Genomic DNA, 17381 nt, shown 5'->3' on the forward strand with positions numbered 1-17381 from the left:
TAAGTAAACACAAAATAAGCCATTCTATACATACAGCTTGTTTAGTTGACAAGAGGCTACCTGCTACCTGTTTTATAAAACAAATAATTCTACTCCACTTCAGATACTCTTGGTAACATTACAGTCACATGACATATTCACAGTTACTCTTATAACTTATACAAAATGCAAAGTTCCATATAATCCTCGATTATTAACTGTAAAATATATATACAGATTATTAGTTGTAAAATATATACACAAGTTGTTGTTACTATATTGGTGTAATTCTACTTAAATTTTCCAGTTTATCTAGTTGCAATAGTTTGTTATTTTTAAATACATGTTATTAGTGTAATGTGAGCTTGACGTGAATACTTCTAGTATTCACGTCAAGCTCACATTACACTAGTTTTAATGACTTTCAACCAATTTTATACCAACAACTAATACCATCAAGATATTCTTTTACAGTAGACACACACAAGTACACTGCATTTACTGTCTGCATTACATACACATGTATAAGATTCAAATCTGTTCACAACTCTCACTGACCCTCCTTATACTGCAACAAAGCACTGCACTTATCGACATTGTATGCAAGTTGTACTGAGCCCCACGAAGTGTCCTTTGGTCCCAGTGTCAATTCAGAAGTCTGTAGCAATCCTCCTGACGGGATACTCTGAGAATAGTCCTTTTGGGATAACACAATGGGATACCTTAACAAGATACCCTGGTGTAGACCCAGAGTGGAACTTCTTTTAGGATACCAGTCTCGGGCAAAAGTTAGAGGTCTTCTTCTGTTCATACTGTACCATGAGGCGCGAATCCATACTGTACTCGAGACGTCCATGACACACTTATATCGATAATGTATGTTAACCACCCTAATAATACAGACCACATGATAACTACTTATAAAACGAATAATTCTGCTCTATCACTGATACTGTCTTTACATCACACTTACACTTGACACTTACGACAATTTAGTAGAACAACAGTAAATGGCTCTTACTTATCTCGACTATTGTTTATTGTTATTGTTTATTTTTACAACATTTTACTTATCAGTTTTTTAGTATTTTTCTACTTTGAGGCTCTATGTTTTCCATTGGACATCTGTCCTTTTGTACTTTTATCTCACTCTGCTAAACTCTTTTTAACTTATTAATCATCTCTAAGGCGTTCATTGCTCGGTGCAGCTTTACTAAAATGCTTTGCATTTACAAAAAAAAATAAAAATTGATTACTGGTTAACCAGTAAATTACAGGTAATTTGCACATTTTTAAAATTTTTCTGAAATACACAATACTAATATAGAGTTCAAAAAATGTTTACACTGAAAATATGTTTTAACAGTTTTAGTTTACACTACTTAATAATACACTAAAAGTAAAAATATATTGAAAATAAATACAAATATAATAAAAATAGGCAAGTAATAAAAATAAAATTAGTTCATTTTAAAAATAATCACTTTATTTTCAATGAATCTATTTTGAAAATATGGTTGCAAGAAGCATAAATCATCTATACTTTGTTTTTTTCCATTTAATTGCAATTTTATGTGTAGATGAGCCCAGAATTTTCAGCAGAGAAGTTCTGCTTCAACATTTGTTGAAACTGTCAAGAGATGATTGTATGAGATGGTTCTGTTTGGGTGAACAGTATACAATTTTTAAATATTTGTTATCAGTATTTTCTTTTGCAAATAAGTTATTTCATTCCTCACAATATTTGCAATATCTTTCCTGTTTTTATTTTAACAAAAAAAAACTTTTTTGTTAAAATAAATTTTTATTTAAAATTATTTTAACAAAAAAAAACTTTTTTGTTAAAATAATTTTTATTGACCATTGAAACCTTGATAAATGCATTGACTTTCAAAATAAACTTTCTATATAAACCCTATTTTTTACATTATGTTACCATAGCTACCATCAAATAGCTATTATTTCATAATTGTCAACATTACTGCAATTCAAATTGTTTGGGTCCCTAAAGAAAGTGTAAAACATCTGACATAATACTTCATCTTTCCTTTATTTGTAATATTTTAAAGTTCTCATTTATCAGTTGTCATTCGTAAGTTCATTGCTTAATAAAGTGTTTTGGTGAGTTAGTTTGTTTAACATGAGTTGTAATGTTAATTGTGTAAAGGTTACCATCTTCAAAACACGATGCTTCCAGCAACTTTTAAAGGCTGTAAGGGTAATATTATGTTTGATAATAAGTCAATATTGTTTTCTTTAAATGTGATTGTAGACTCTATATCAATTAGACTTTTTCATCTAGGACTTCTAACTTTATAAAAATGCTCTAACCTTGTTAGTATGCTACTCCAATGGGTTCGAGTGTCCAAAACAAATGAAAATTTCTTACTCAATTCATTTTTGATATTTTTTTTTGGTACTTCATTTTCATTGATGATAGGCAAAATATTTTAACAATTTTGAAAAACTTTTCTATCAGCCAATACTTGCATGCCTAAGAATCGGATCAATGTTCATTTCAGATAAAAGTTCTAAATTACCAACATCTTCTTCTTCATCATTCATAAAATATTCATGTTCTGAATAAGTTGATTTTTCCTCTTCTCCTAAATTTGCTGACAAACAACATTTATGTTTGTCATAAAGAACCTTGATAATTGCCAATTGAATGCCATGCAGTAAAGATATTTGATGATTAACACTAATTAACTCTCTTACATTCTTCATTACCAATGCTCCATCTTTTGTAATTGAAACCACATTGTCTAATGAAATACCAAATTTTTTCGGTTTTTTGTCTAAAAGAGGAATACATTTACCTGCTGGCATTGATCCATGACCTCTAGCAAGACTGAGACTACAAAATTTGTCAAATGGGTGTACATTTACATTCATACAATACCAATTTTTACAAGTCTACTCATCTAATGTGATGCTAAACTCTTCACCTTGATTAGCTTGCTTTTTAAGCTCGATGGAATTACTTCTGTATCAATCAATAAAATGTCCAGAGGAAATTTTACTTATTGTTAATCATGTCCCAATGTAATTCAATACCTTCTGGAAATTATTCAATGGAATTATACCAATCTTTGAGATTGTACAAAGAAAATTATTTTTTTATCATTGATTGACAAAAGCACTATATATATATATATATATATATATATATATATATATACATATATATATATATATATATATATATATATATATATATATATATATATATATATATATATATATATAAATATATATATATATATATGTATGTATATATATAAATATATATATATATATATATATTTTTCAAACTATCTTTCTTCGCTTCCAACAAAGCTGCAAGCAACCATAAATTAAAGTTGGAAGTTACTGGAAGAAAAAAGATGAAGTTTGTAGAGAAGATAACGATTGATGAACGACTTAAAGGATTGCAAATTATATGAATCAGGAAAGCAAGATGAAGTAAGCGAATTTGAAAGAACTGATGTTCAAGGAAAAAAACTAGATGAGTAAGAGTTTTTGGAGCATTTAGAAACAGTCACAGAAAAAGGATGAGACTTAATTGAATGACGAGTAACACGAGAATGAATTTTAGTAGATAGCACAGGAGACGCTAGCTCTTTAGAGCAGTGCCCATTTTAGTATTTGTAGAAAAGAGAAATAGAAGCAACATTACGACGATGTGATAATGGTTGGAAGTTGGCTGCAAGAGCAGGTCCAACTATTTTTACAATGCGTTTTTGCACCTTGTCTAAAAGAGAAAGAGCATTATTAGAAGATCCGCCCTAGATATGGCAGCAGTATTCTATACAAGGCCGGATTTTAGATTTATAGAGATAGAGAATAGAATCTGAAGTAAGAAAGTGTCGACCTTGATAAAAAGATGCAACCTTAGCAGATGCTAATTTTGCAACTGATTTGATATATGGTTTCCAAGAAAGGTTGGATGTAAGAGTTAATCCTAGAAGATGAAGAGTAGATGATTCATCGAGTACATCACCGTTCATAAATATAGGAAGATCTAACTTATTGCGATAATGATTTGCTGAAAAAAATTGAGTTTTATTTGTATTGAAGTTCACCAGCCACTGTGAGCCCCATGCTGTAGTAGAAGTGAGATCCTTTTCGAGCTCAAATGCCCCCTCCAAGCAATCAGAGAGTGTTGGTTTCTTATCGCAACAAGAATAAATGGTAGTATCATAAGCAAACAATGCCATCTTAGATGTGAGAATATCTTGAAGATCGTTAATGTAAACTAAAAAGAGTATAGGGCCAAGGATAGAACCTTGAGGAACCCCTGAAGTCACAGAATAAGAAGAAGAGTGCTGTCCATTGAGGACAACTTTTATACTACGATTGGAAAGGAATGATTCAATAATCTTAAAGATGTTGTCAGATACACCATAAGAAGAAAGCTTATGGAGAAGACCAGCATGCCCAACTTTATCAAAAGCTTTAGAAATGTCAAGAATGATAACCTTAACCTTTCCACCTTTATCTAATGCACGATAAAGAGATGAGATACGAGATTTCATGACCAGAGAATAGCAGGATTTGGTATTAGACAAAACCTTTTTACAATGGTTTCTAGCAGTAATAAACAGGCATCTATATTCTGGAGAATTGTTTTGCTGATAGATATGGAAGTAACGGTTTTGATTGGTAATAGCAGCAGCACAGTGTGAGGAAAACCATAGAGGAGAGTTGGGCATGACCTGGAATCGTCGAGAGGGAACAAAAGATTCCATGCCAGCCTGAATCCACGAAGTTATGTAAGAAGCACATTTTTCAACAGGAAGACAAAAGATTTCTACCCAAGGGCCATCACGAAGAAAGTAAGCTTTAAAGTAGTTGTAAGAGGTACGATAATAGGGGGGTTTGAGTGTTGAAGAAAAATTAGATATCAGTTTTAGAGAGATCAAACTGTGATCAGAAGCACCTAAGGGTGAATGTGGAGAAACTGAGCACTGACTAGGATCAGAAACAAGACATAAGTCGAGTAGAGAAGGTAAATGACTCGGGTTGTCAGGAAAGCGAGTTGGAAAGTTGACTATTTGAGTTAGGGATTGTGAAAGGCCACAGTTGTGGGCTTTAATGTCTGCAGAGTCACTGACACCAGAGCCAAGCCATTCAGAGTGGTCTCTGACAAAAACTATATTAGCTGATGGATAAAGAGAGAGGGCTTGGTCAATATGATCAGAAATAATATCAAAAAGAGTGCAGTCTTGAGATGAAGGAGAGTGATATAGAACAAATAGAAAGGCGATAGAGTGAAGTGGTGCTAAACATAAACAAATAAAATATAGTATAGTCTGTGGATTCAAACCTAGTTTTATGAAAAATGGGTGAATTCTTACGAATGTAAATGCCCAACAAAGCATGTGACTGTTGGAGTCTATGAATTAAAGGAAGATAACCATCAACACTAAGATCACAAGATGAGACAGCTGAACTCAAATTAGTCTCACAAAGAGCAATTAAGTCTGGTGAACTTTGCAAGAGATAAGACTCAACAGAAGAAAAGTTACTTTGAAGACCACGAATATTAGTGAACAATAGGTTTAGAGAACTTGGTGATGGTGATGGTTTTTTGTGTTTTATAGTTTTTGGTACTTTATTCATTTTAAAATTAGATTGAAGATCTTGACTCAAAGCAGAGATAGTACTCAGAACACTGTTTAATAGCCCAAGCAATTGCCTCATTACTACTAATAAACCCTAAGCCGTAACAAAGGGCTCCAAATGTGGCCTTCGCAATGCACACCAAAAGTACAAACAGGGACACCATCCATGCGCAACATGGCACTGTTAATACTTTGATATTTTTCAGTTGATGGAATCAGCCTCTCTGAGAGCTACCACCGAGTTCGGGAAACCTGACTACCAGCCGGCCTCAGAACCATAAAAGTGAGTTTAGAGCTGTACCCTTATTGGGAGATAATAGAATGAGTTGCCTAGTCATAAAAACAGAGACACAAGCAAAACCCATGCATTAAGTCAAGAAGATCCAGCATTCAATATCCTAAACTGGAAACAATGTGTTAAAAATACATCTGCGCTAGCCTAATAGATGAAGGTGCCAGCCTGATAGATGATATATATATATTTGTATGTATATATAAATGTATATATATATGTATATATATATATATATATATATATATTAGCCAATCCCATAATTTTTTTTTGAATAGATTCTGATACCAAATCCAGTTAATTTGTTTAACGATATTTTCTAAATGTGTTTCTGTACCAAATAAAAAACACTTTGTTTAATAATTTAAGAAATATGTTGTACCTATCTTTTACTGAGTATAATAGATAAATTAACACTTTACCTATTGTAAAAAGATTTTTTGTCGATCTTTGAGCTTTTTTTTCAGTCATACAACAAATTTTATAATTTGTACCTCATTTTGGAATCAAATTGTGTTTTTTTTTTAAAATACTGTTGCTGGAGCCTTGGCTCAAACAAATCCAAATCCAAAATAGTTTCCTCAAGAGATTGGGTAAAGGACTTTGATCTTTTGTTGTAAACAAAACTAGATCAAAATGTATCAATGTAATTCAAAAATATATAAATACTTGTTTTATGTCAAAAAAATGCCCTAGATTAGGCATCGAACCACAGATCAGAAGGATTTTTGAGTGCTAACAGACATGGCGCAAACTCCAAACATGAGAGCAACATAATATTATATGGATAATATTATATGCCTTTTTTGTTCCCAGCCTCCAATCATTACAAATTTTTAAAAAGCATCATTATTTGACATAAGTATAAACATACAAATGTTTGAATTTTGCTCCATGTTAGCTATCTCAAAAACCAAAAAATGCTGGATCCATTACTGCCACAGATCTCTTGTTTCTGAAGCAAATTTGATTCAGAATTCAGCGTTTAAATGCTGCAAATATACAATAAATATATATACATATACATATAAATTTTCAGCTTAAAACAAATATCTCAAGAAAATATGTAAAAATAATTTTTAAATGTACTTTTAAGGTTCAGAGATTGCAGTTAGGTATCATATCAAAATTCAAATGATTAGAACCATTCAATAAAGAGAAAGCAAGAGAATCCACTCTTCTTTTTTTTAATGGTTCTACATTATCTTGAATAAATTTTACTGTAAGCACAGCAAAATTAAATTTTTTATTGTGAAATATTTTTTTTAAAAAAGAAATACGTTTCTTGTTTTAAGAAATAAATATCCTACCCTGCAATTTATTTTTAAAGGTAAGAAACATATTTCTTGTTATGAGAAATAAATAACTATTTAAATAGATTTAAAACTATGTTCAATAAAATGATTAAGGATTTTGCTGTGAGTTCTGATGAGTTGTTAGCAACTTTGAAAGATTTTAAAGGTTTTGGAATTCATTGCATCCAAAAGTCTCATCTGAAGGCATTTTTTCAAACTATGGCCTAGAATATCTAAAATTAACCTATTAGTCTGGTGAAATACAACTCAAGATCTAGTGGCTGATCTTTATCTGTTTTTACATCTTTTTGGACCTCTCTTTGTTTTTAAATACAGAACGTTTTATCATTTTTATATTATGATCTCAGTCAAAAGATAATAACGCCAGCACCAAACACCTCTACGGTTTTACCATGATTTGATTTTCACCTCTGCAGCAGGCTCAATATACATCTGTCAATATTCTTTCTGATCTTAAAAATGTAATAATGTTATATGTTAAATAATGTAATGTAGATAGAATAAGTTTTAAAATGACACTGCTAAAAACTTGTTACATTTAATTTTGACAAGATAAAATCAAAACTTGTCAAATTAAATTTCTATTGATTTCATTTTTATTATACTTCTACTGATTTTAAGAAAAGTCTGTCATGGGAAAAAAAAATGGTTTAGAATTATTTTCTTTGCGTTTTGCATCTGATTTTAAACCATTTTGCAAAACATTGTTTTTAAACAGTTTGTTACTTATAACATATCTAAAATATCAAATCTTATAAAACTAAATTTTAAAAATTGCAGAATCAGAAAAGTTGCAGGTCAAAAATTGTGATGCCCTGGAAAGAGAAATATAGTCAACCATTCTATTGATCTCTTTGAGTATTTTATTACTCAGAATAAAAACCTGCCTGATTTTAGAGAAATGAAAATTGAATTTCATGAAATTCAAGGCGTGTGAAACAGCTCCATATTTGTTAATTTTCACCTAATGGTCTGATTTTTTTCCGCAAGTTCACAATAATCTCTGCACTTCTCAAAAGTTTAAATTTAAATAATTTAAAGTTAGAAACTTATACATTTTGTTTTTGCAAAAAGGTGTTTTAAAGTGAAGTAGTGTTATCTTTACCTTACTATTTTTTAGCTTTTTATGGTGTTATCATATAAATAGTTTATTCTCCGGCTTAACAGTTTTATTCATGGCTATGGCTATATGAAGCTCTCTGACATGATGCCAGAAGGTTATCAAAAATAATGGTTGGCCAGCAAACTTAGTTAATCTTGTACAAACCCCTTTTAAATAGCCAGGGCTTGAAGTGGGTTAACTGTATGAGATCAAAAGCATCTAAAAAATTTCTAGTTGCTATGTATTGGGCCTCAACGTTATTGTGTTTAAAAACCACGTTTTTTTAATTTCATTACAAATTAGTGTGTTTTTAAAATACCACTATTTAAAAACAATAATAGTACTAAAAATGCACACAATCAGTATAGATGAAAAACCTTCCATTATTTGTAATGACATTATTATGTAGTTAAAGATTTGTAAATTTCTATTTGCGCCAATTGTTTGAAAATGCCCTTAGAAACGCAAAAAATGTAAAAATTTCAAACTTTAAAAGAGTGGCGTGAGTATAAATAGTAGAAAAAGTAGAAAAATTTTATTAAGCAAGCATTACCTTGGGAATATTTTATGACACTTTGCATATTAAAATTTGTTTATCAGAATCAAAATGGAATGGGCTAATACATATATATATATATATATATATATATATATATATATATATATATATATATATATATATATATATATATATATATATATATACATATATATATATATATACATATAGTATATATACATATGTATATATATATATATATATATATATTTATATATATATATATATATTAGAGTTACTTTTTTGTGAAAAAAATAGCCCTAATATATATATATGTATATATATATATATATATATATATATATACATATATATATATATATATATATATATATATATATATATATATATATATATATATATATATATATATATATATGTAAATATATAAATATATATAAATAAAAACATAATGTGACTTATTCCTGGTTTAGAAACATTGTAAAGTTCAGAAATCTGGCTGTAAGTCATTTATTTCCCACAGCTTTTATAACTAATTCCTTTATTTCCTTTGAAACTTCCTTAGCTTTTCCCATGCTTTTAAAATATTGCTAAGTAATTGAATTATAAAATTTTACAAATATTTTATCAATCTGTTATACTTCACTGTCTTTGAAATATCTCAAAGTAATTAAATTAACAAATTTCACAAAAATTTTGGCCTTAAATTTTGCTTTTGTTTACAATTACAATTAAAACATGTTTTAATTGCGGGTTATAATACTGTTTCTAAGCTTTTGCACAAAAGCTTTTTCAAAAAAACAATTAAAAGTTAATTAACCATTCAATTTTACAACTTTTGAGGTTTGTATTTTAAATTGAAATAATATAGAACATATTTGGTAAAAATTCCAGCTTATTTAAGAAAGTTTGAAAAAAGTTATACTGTAAAAACTGAAAAAAAGTTGGTGTTTCTAAACTTTTGCACGCTATTGTATTATACATATATATTTATACATATATATTTATACATATATATCTATATATATATATATATACATATATATATATATATATGTATATATATATATATATAATATATATATATATATATTTATATATATATATATATATATATATATATATATATATATATATGTATATATATATATATATGTATTTAAACATATATATTTATACATATATATTTTTACATATACAATTATACATATATATTTATACATATATATCTATACATATACATATATATCTATATATATATATCTATATATATATATATATATATATATATATATATATATATATATATATATATATATATATATATATATATATATATATATATATATATATATACATATATATATATATGTGTATATATATACATATATATATATATATATATATATATATATATATATATATATATATATATATATATATCAACTGATGATCTGGGTTAAATTATATATTATATAAAGCAATTTAATAAGATAATTGAAGGTTTTTGTGTGTGTGTGTGGTGTGTTATAATGTCAAAAATCACACAGTTATTAGACAAGTTAAAGAAATAATGAAAATAACTGCCAATTTTTAAAGATAATATTATTTTAGGAACAAGGCGATATGGTGTTTGTAGCAATTTTCACAGTGGAAGCAATACTAAAGATTATTGTTTATGGTTTTTTTTTTAATGCAAAAGCTTATCTTAAAAGTGGTTGGAATATCCTAGATTTTGTGGTAGTTTTTGTTGGGTAAACTGTCTCATATTTTAAAGTTAAAATAGTTATTCTCTTTAAATTCCCTTTTTTTTAACTGTTTACAATAAGCCGGCATAGTTATTTTGCTGATTTTTTCAAATATATAAATTCACTGTCAACAAGACAATAGCTTTGTTTGTCAAGGTTTGTATTTTAATGTTAAAGTGTTAAAATAGGGTTGCAGCAGTTTTAAAATTAAACAGGGTAAGATTGGTCTATTGGAAAATAATTATTTAGAAAAATATGTGACATACAATAATTATAATATGAAATTTTTCATTTATTTTTATGTACTGTATGATTAATGACAGAATTATTTATCACTTAATTATGATTAATGAGAATAATAAAACATCCTTAAAAAATTTTAATGTGATCTTATATAAATTTACAAATATCATTTATTTTGTGCATTCCTGCATTATTTTGTGCATTGTGACTTTTTTATTTTTTTAATAAATTATTTTGATTAGGGATGATAAATGCTTAAAAAAGATTCAAAAAGAAATGTGCTTTTAAGTTTTCTACTATTGAAATATTGACTAATTTGATTTTTTAATGTATAAACATAGTTCTTAAATTGTTTATACGAGAGATAAATGAGGCAAAAAACGATAAAAAGTTTATCTTCATTTTTATTTTTATTTTTTTTATCTTAATTTTTATTTATTTACTATCTACTTTTATTTGGATTGGAACAAAGAATCTTTATTCTCTGCAGTAGACCAAAAAGTGTTAGTTCTCTGCATTGCTCAGTGACTCAACAATCTACCTGGACAAAAGTCAATTCAAAGGATAAATTAGAAGATAATACCTTGATATTACTGAATACTTCCTAGATATAAATTCCAAGTAATAATTGTGCACAGGTTTTTAAGTGTTGAATTATTAGCATTAAAGTGTCACTTAAGAATATACATATTTTTGTAAAAAAGTTAGCTGCAATTTTGCTGTTTAACAATAACATATAAATAATTTATTGTAAATAATAACTCTGCTGTGATGAGTTTTACTTTAGTGGGTATGTACTTTGTATTTTATTGAAAATTTAATTCAAATAATTGGCATAAGTGATATTCTGTAGATTTAAAAAAAAACTGTTCAAATAACAATTTCTTTTTCATTTTTTCATTTACAAACCATGTAGCAAATTTATTTCAAATATATCTAGGCTAATTTTTTTATATTTATATACACAATAATGTGTCTAAATATAAAACTTTGGGTGCCTGCTTTCATTTTTTTTAAATTTTTTTTAGATCATATGTATTCTATTACAAAATTGGAGTTATTTGAAGAGTGGTGAAAACATACAAAGGAAGAACAAAATTCTCTTTTGTGTGACTTTATTCTGAAAGACTTTTATGCAGAAGATGTTTTTGAAATTGCAAAAAAGTGGAATGCAGCCAATAGAATTATGGATAACTTTTTAAATAAAAATAAAATTAGGTTAAAAGACAATAATTTAGAATTTAATATAAATTTGCTTCAGTTCTATGCTTCCACGACATCTGAAGGAAGTCGGGCTCAAGGTTGGTCAAAAAGAAACTTTGAAGAATCACCTAGGAAAACCAAAAGATGTTGAGTTAAAAACTTATTTCGATTCCAGAGTGCCAATGAATTAACTACAGCTGCCTAAATAGCACATTGTTTGTCGGGTCAAAGAAACATAGCTACTTCTATAAGAAATATTACAGAAACACTAGAAGAAAGAAAACCTACTGATCCTATTTGTGGTAGTAGGCAGTTGAGTAGCAATAAGGCACTAGCTTATTATGTAGATTCCAAGTGTACCAGTCGTTCTTATAAATAGACAAGAAAGTCGTTACTGAAACCAGGATATGAAGTATTTTTAACTCACTATAATCCAAAAAGTTGTAAATGTAAATCCAAAAAGTTGTGTTACCCTCAGAAGAATTCATTTCTGTCTCAGAAACACAAGCTGAAATAAAACAACTGAACATTAAAACACAAAGTCAATTTTCCAAAAATACACCCTCTAATTTTTCTTTTACATTAACCAGCAAATGGGGATGTGGCAGAAGTTCTGGCCACAATACCTATGAGCAAAGATTTGAGAACTCGAATGCTAATAATGAGTTTCTGTTTGCGATTGCGCTTGTTCCATTGAGATTGAGTGACAATTGTAATACTATCATTTAGCAAAATCCGCCATCATTAACACTTTTTGCTTACCAATTAAGTTCATATTTTCAAAAGAAACACAGAAATTTATTGTTATAGAACCTAACAAAGTTTTGAAAGAGATATCTGAACTTCTTCCAAAACTTTGTACTAATGGGGAATTCAAATTTATTGTGAAAGTATGCAATGCTTTAACAGATATGTGCTCTACACAAAAAATGTTATATATGTTGTGCTTCTCCAAAAATAATGAATGGTGAATTAAAAGGTATGTTTGATAAAAATGAAAATTACAATTTTGGTTTGTCTAATTTGCATGCTTGAATACGCACTTCTGAATGCTTGCTACACATTAGCCCCATTTAGGCATAAAAAGTGGAAGCAACAAGGATAAATTAGACATCAAATTAATTAAAAAATTTAACGTTTTATTAAAAATGCTATCTTGTGGCCATGACATTGGTTGTGACAAATTCGAAAAACTTTATTCTGAAACTAGGGTTTTACATTTAGATTTATATTCATGGTATTACATGCTTGTTACAGTGCACAAAATTTTAATGCATAGTACAGAAGTTATAAAGTTGTGTATTCTTCCAATTGGCCAGTCCAATTGCAAGAATACACAACTTTATAATCTCCAGAATAATCACAATATAAAGTTGGCAGGATATTTTAAGAACATCATATTAGGAAAAAGTCACATATTTCAACAAATGTGGATTTGCTGAGTATGCTCTTAAAAACATCTGTTATTAATTCACTCAGAGAACTGCCTGCAAAAAGAAGCAAAAATACGCCAGTAGAGATTTTAAATTTGATTGTTCTGACTCCAAGAATAGAAAATTTTAATTTGTCTGATGAATCTATTTTTTTTTTTTTAAACATCTTCGCTTCCAACAAGGCTGCAAGCAGCCACTAATTAAAGTTGGAAGTTATTAAAAGAGAAAAGATGAAGATTGTAGAGCAAGATAATGATTGACGGACAACTTAAAGGATTGCAATTTATATGAATCAGGAAAACAAGATCAAGGAAGCGAATTCTAAAGAGCCGATGTTCGAGGAAAAAAACTAGACAAATAAGCGTTTTTGGAGCACTTAGGAACAGTCACAGAAGAAGGATGAGACTTAGTTGAATAACGAGTAACACGAGAATGAATTTTAGTAGATGGCACAAGAGATGCTAGCTCTTTAGAGCAGTGCCCATTATAGTATTTGTAGAAAAGAGAAAGAGAAGCAACATTACGATGATGTGATAATGGTTGGAGGTTGGCTGCAAGAACAGGTCCAACTATGTTTACATTGCGTTTTTGCACCTTGTCTAAAAGAGAAAGGGCATCGTTAGAAGATCCGCCCCAGATATGGCAACAGTATTCCATACAAGGTCAGATTTGAGATTTATAGAGATAGAGAATAGAATCAGAAGTAAAAAAGTGGCGAGCTCCATAAAGAGATGCAACCTTAGCAGATGCTAATTTTGCAACTGATTTGATATATGGTTTCCAAGAAAGATTGGATGTAAGAGTTAATCCTAGAAGATGAAGAGTAGATGACTCATTGAGTACATCACCATTCATAAATATAGGAAGATCTAAATTATTGCGATAACGATTGGCTGAAAAAAAATTGAGTTTTATCTGTATTGAAGTTCACCAGCCACTGTGAGCCCCATGCTGTAGCAGAAGTGAGATCTTTTTCAAGCTCAAATGGCCCTCCAAGCAATCAGAGAGTGTTGGTTTCTTATCACGACAAGAATAAATGGTAGTATCATCAGCAAATAATGCCACCTTAGATGTGAGAACATCTGGAAGATCGTTGATTGTAAATTAAAAAGAGTATAGGGCCAAGGATAGAACCTTGAGGAACCCCTGAAGTTATAGAATAAGAAGAAGAGTGCTGTCCATCAAGGACAACTTTTATGCTACGATTGGCAAGGAAGGATTCAATAAGATGTTGCCAGATACACCATAAGAAGAAAGCTTATGGAGAAGACCAGCATGCCAAACTTTATCAAAAGCTTTTGAAATGTCAAGAGCGATGGCCTTAACCTCTCCACCTTTATCTAATGCACGATAGAATTTATCAGTTATTACTGTTAGCAAATCAGCTGTAGAACGAGAAGATCGAAATCCATATTGATGGTCAGAAAGTAAAATATTAGATTCAAGACGAGAGATTAAGTGTTTGTTAATTAAAGATTCAAAAACCTTGCTTATGATAGGAAGAAGACTAATGGGTCGGTAGTTAGACGAATCAGATTGCTCTCCAGAATTTTTGAAGATAGGGATAACGGATGCCGCTTTCCAGCAGGCTGAAAAACAAGACTCTGATAAGCACTTGTTAAATAGTTTTGAGAGTATTGACAACAGCTACAGAGAACATCTTCTGCAAGACAATAACAGGTATGTTGTCCGGGCCACAAGCTGTAGTAGAGTCTAGGCAGGAAATCACTTTAGATACAAAAGCTGAAGTGATACGAATGTCAAGCAATCGATCAACCTGTTTGTTGGCAATATCAGGTTGAACGCAACTAGTGGAATCAAGAGATGATATTGATGAAAAGTTTTTAGCATACAATTCAGCTTTGTCTTTAGGTGAGGTGACAAAGAACCATACAAGAGAGGTGGAATTATAGATTTGCCCTTATTATTGATACTATTAAAGATTCTCCAGGAGTCACGAGAGCCTAATTTTTGAGATGAGATACGAGATTTCATGACCAGAGAATAGCAGGCTTTGGTATTAGACAAAACCTTTTTACAATGGTTTCTAGCAGTAATAAACAGGCATCTATATTCTGGAGAATTGTTTTGCTGATAGATATGGAAGTAACGGTTTTGATTGGTAATAGCAGCAGCACAGTGTGAGGAAAACCATAGAGGAGAGTGGGGCATGACCTGGAATCGTCGAGAGGGAACAAAAGATTCCATGCCAGCCTGAATCCACGAAGTTATGTAAGAAGCACATTTTTCAACAGGAAGACAAAAGATTTCTACCCAAGGGCCATCACGAAGAAAGTAAGCTTTAAAGTAGTTGTAAGAGGTACGATAATAGGGGGGTTTGAGTGTTGAAGAAAAATTAGATATCAGTTTTAGAGAGATCAAACTGTGATCAGAAGCACCTAAGGGTGAATGTGGAGAAACTGAGCACTGACTAGGATCAGAAACAAGACATAAGTCGAGTAGAGAAGGTAAATGACTCGGGTTGTCAGGAAAGCGAGTTGGAAAGTTGACTATTTGAGTTAGGGATTGTGAAAGGCCACAGTTGTGGGCTTTAATGTCTGCAGAGTCACTGACACCAGAGCCAAGCCATTCAGAGTGGTCTCTGACAAAAACTATATTAGCTGATGGATAAAGAGAGAGGGCTTGGTCAATATGATCAGAAATAATATCAAAAAGAGTGCAGTCTTGAGATGAAGGAGAGTGATATAGAACAAATAGAAAGGCGATAGAGTGAAGTGGTGCTAAACATAAACAAATAAAATATAGTATAGTCTGTGGATTCAAACCTAGTTTTATGAAAAATGGGTGAATTCTTACGAATGTAAATGCCCAACAAAGCATGTGACTGTTGGAGTCTATGAATTAAAGGAAGATAACCATCAACACTAAGATCACAAGATGAGACAGCTGAACTCAAATTAGTCTCACAAAGAGCAATTAAGTCTGGTGAACTTTGCAAGAGATAAGACTCAACAGAAGAAAAGTTACTTTGAAGACCACGAATATTAGTGAACAATAGGTTTAGAGAACTTGGTGATGGTGATGGTTTTTTGTGTTTTATAGTTTTTGGTACTTTATTCATTTTAAAATTAGATTGAAGATCTTGACTCAAAGCAGAGATAGTACTCAGAACACTGTTTAATAGCCCAAGCAATTGCCTCATTACTACTAATAAACCCTAAGCCGTAACAAAGGGCTCCAAATGTGGCCTTCGCAATGCACACCAAAAGTACAAACAGGGACACCATCCATGCGCAACATGGCACTGTTAATACTTTGATATTTTTCAGTTGATGGAATCAGCCTCTCTGAGAGCTACCACCGAGTTCGGGAAACCTGACTACCAGCCGGCCTCAGAACCATAAAAGTGAGTTTAGAGCTGTACCCTTATTGGGAGATAATAGAATGAGTTGCCTAGTCATAAAAACAGAGACACAAGCAAAACCCATGCATTAAGTCAAGAAGATCCAGCATTCAATATCCTAAACTGGAAACAATGTGTTAAAAATACATCTACGCTAGCCTAATAGATGAAGAAGGGGTGTGAGGTCTCCAAGGTAAAGACTTAAGGGGTAAACAGATAAAATCTGTTTACCCCTTAAGTCTTTGCCTAGGAGGCCTTCTACAATACAGTTGCCGGATGCAATTTAACATCTGCCCAAGATGAGTATTTTTATCGAGACACCATCTCTAGCCTTTACTCAACCAAGAGCCCCAAGGCAGGGGGTGTTTTAAGTTGGAGTTGGCATCTCCTAGCCTTTGCCTATAAAGGCGTATCCTACAAGGCAGCAGGACATATAGCAGATTGTACTGGGTTACATGTTACCAGTAGCAGGATAACCTGACCTGACAAAATCCACTTAATGTTCTAATTGATGAGTCTTCTGAAGGTTCAAGAGATAAGTGTTCAGATGACAA

At 30.4% G+C, this 17381-nt stretch overlaps 1 protein-coding gene across 4 annotated transcripts in view; it reads left to right on the forward strand.

Moving 5' to 3' along the window:
* Positions 1 to 17381, forward strand: part of LOC100204665 (voltage-dependent L-type calcium channel subunit alpha-1D) — a 196755-nt gene that overhangs the window by 55365 nt on the left and 124009 nt on the right. For all 4 annotated transcript variants that reach the window (XM_065798025.1, XM_065798024.1, XM_065798026.1 and 1 more), the window contains one exon: positions 10451 to 10590. In XM_065798025.1, the coding sequence (XP_065654097.1) occupies positions 10451 to 10590 (140 nt within the window). The remainder of the gene's footprint in view (positions 1 to 10450; positions 10591 to 17381) is intronic.

This window comes from Hydra vulgaris, chromosome 05 (genome assembly GCF_038396675.1).
Source record: "Hydra vulgaris chromosome 05, alternate assembly HydraT2T_AEP".
Classification (NCBI taxonomy): Eukaryota; Metazoa; Cnidaria; class Hydrozoa; order Anthoathecata; family Hydridae; genus Hydra; species Hydra vulgaris.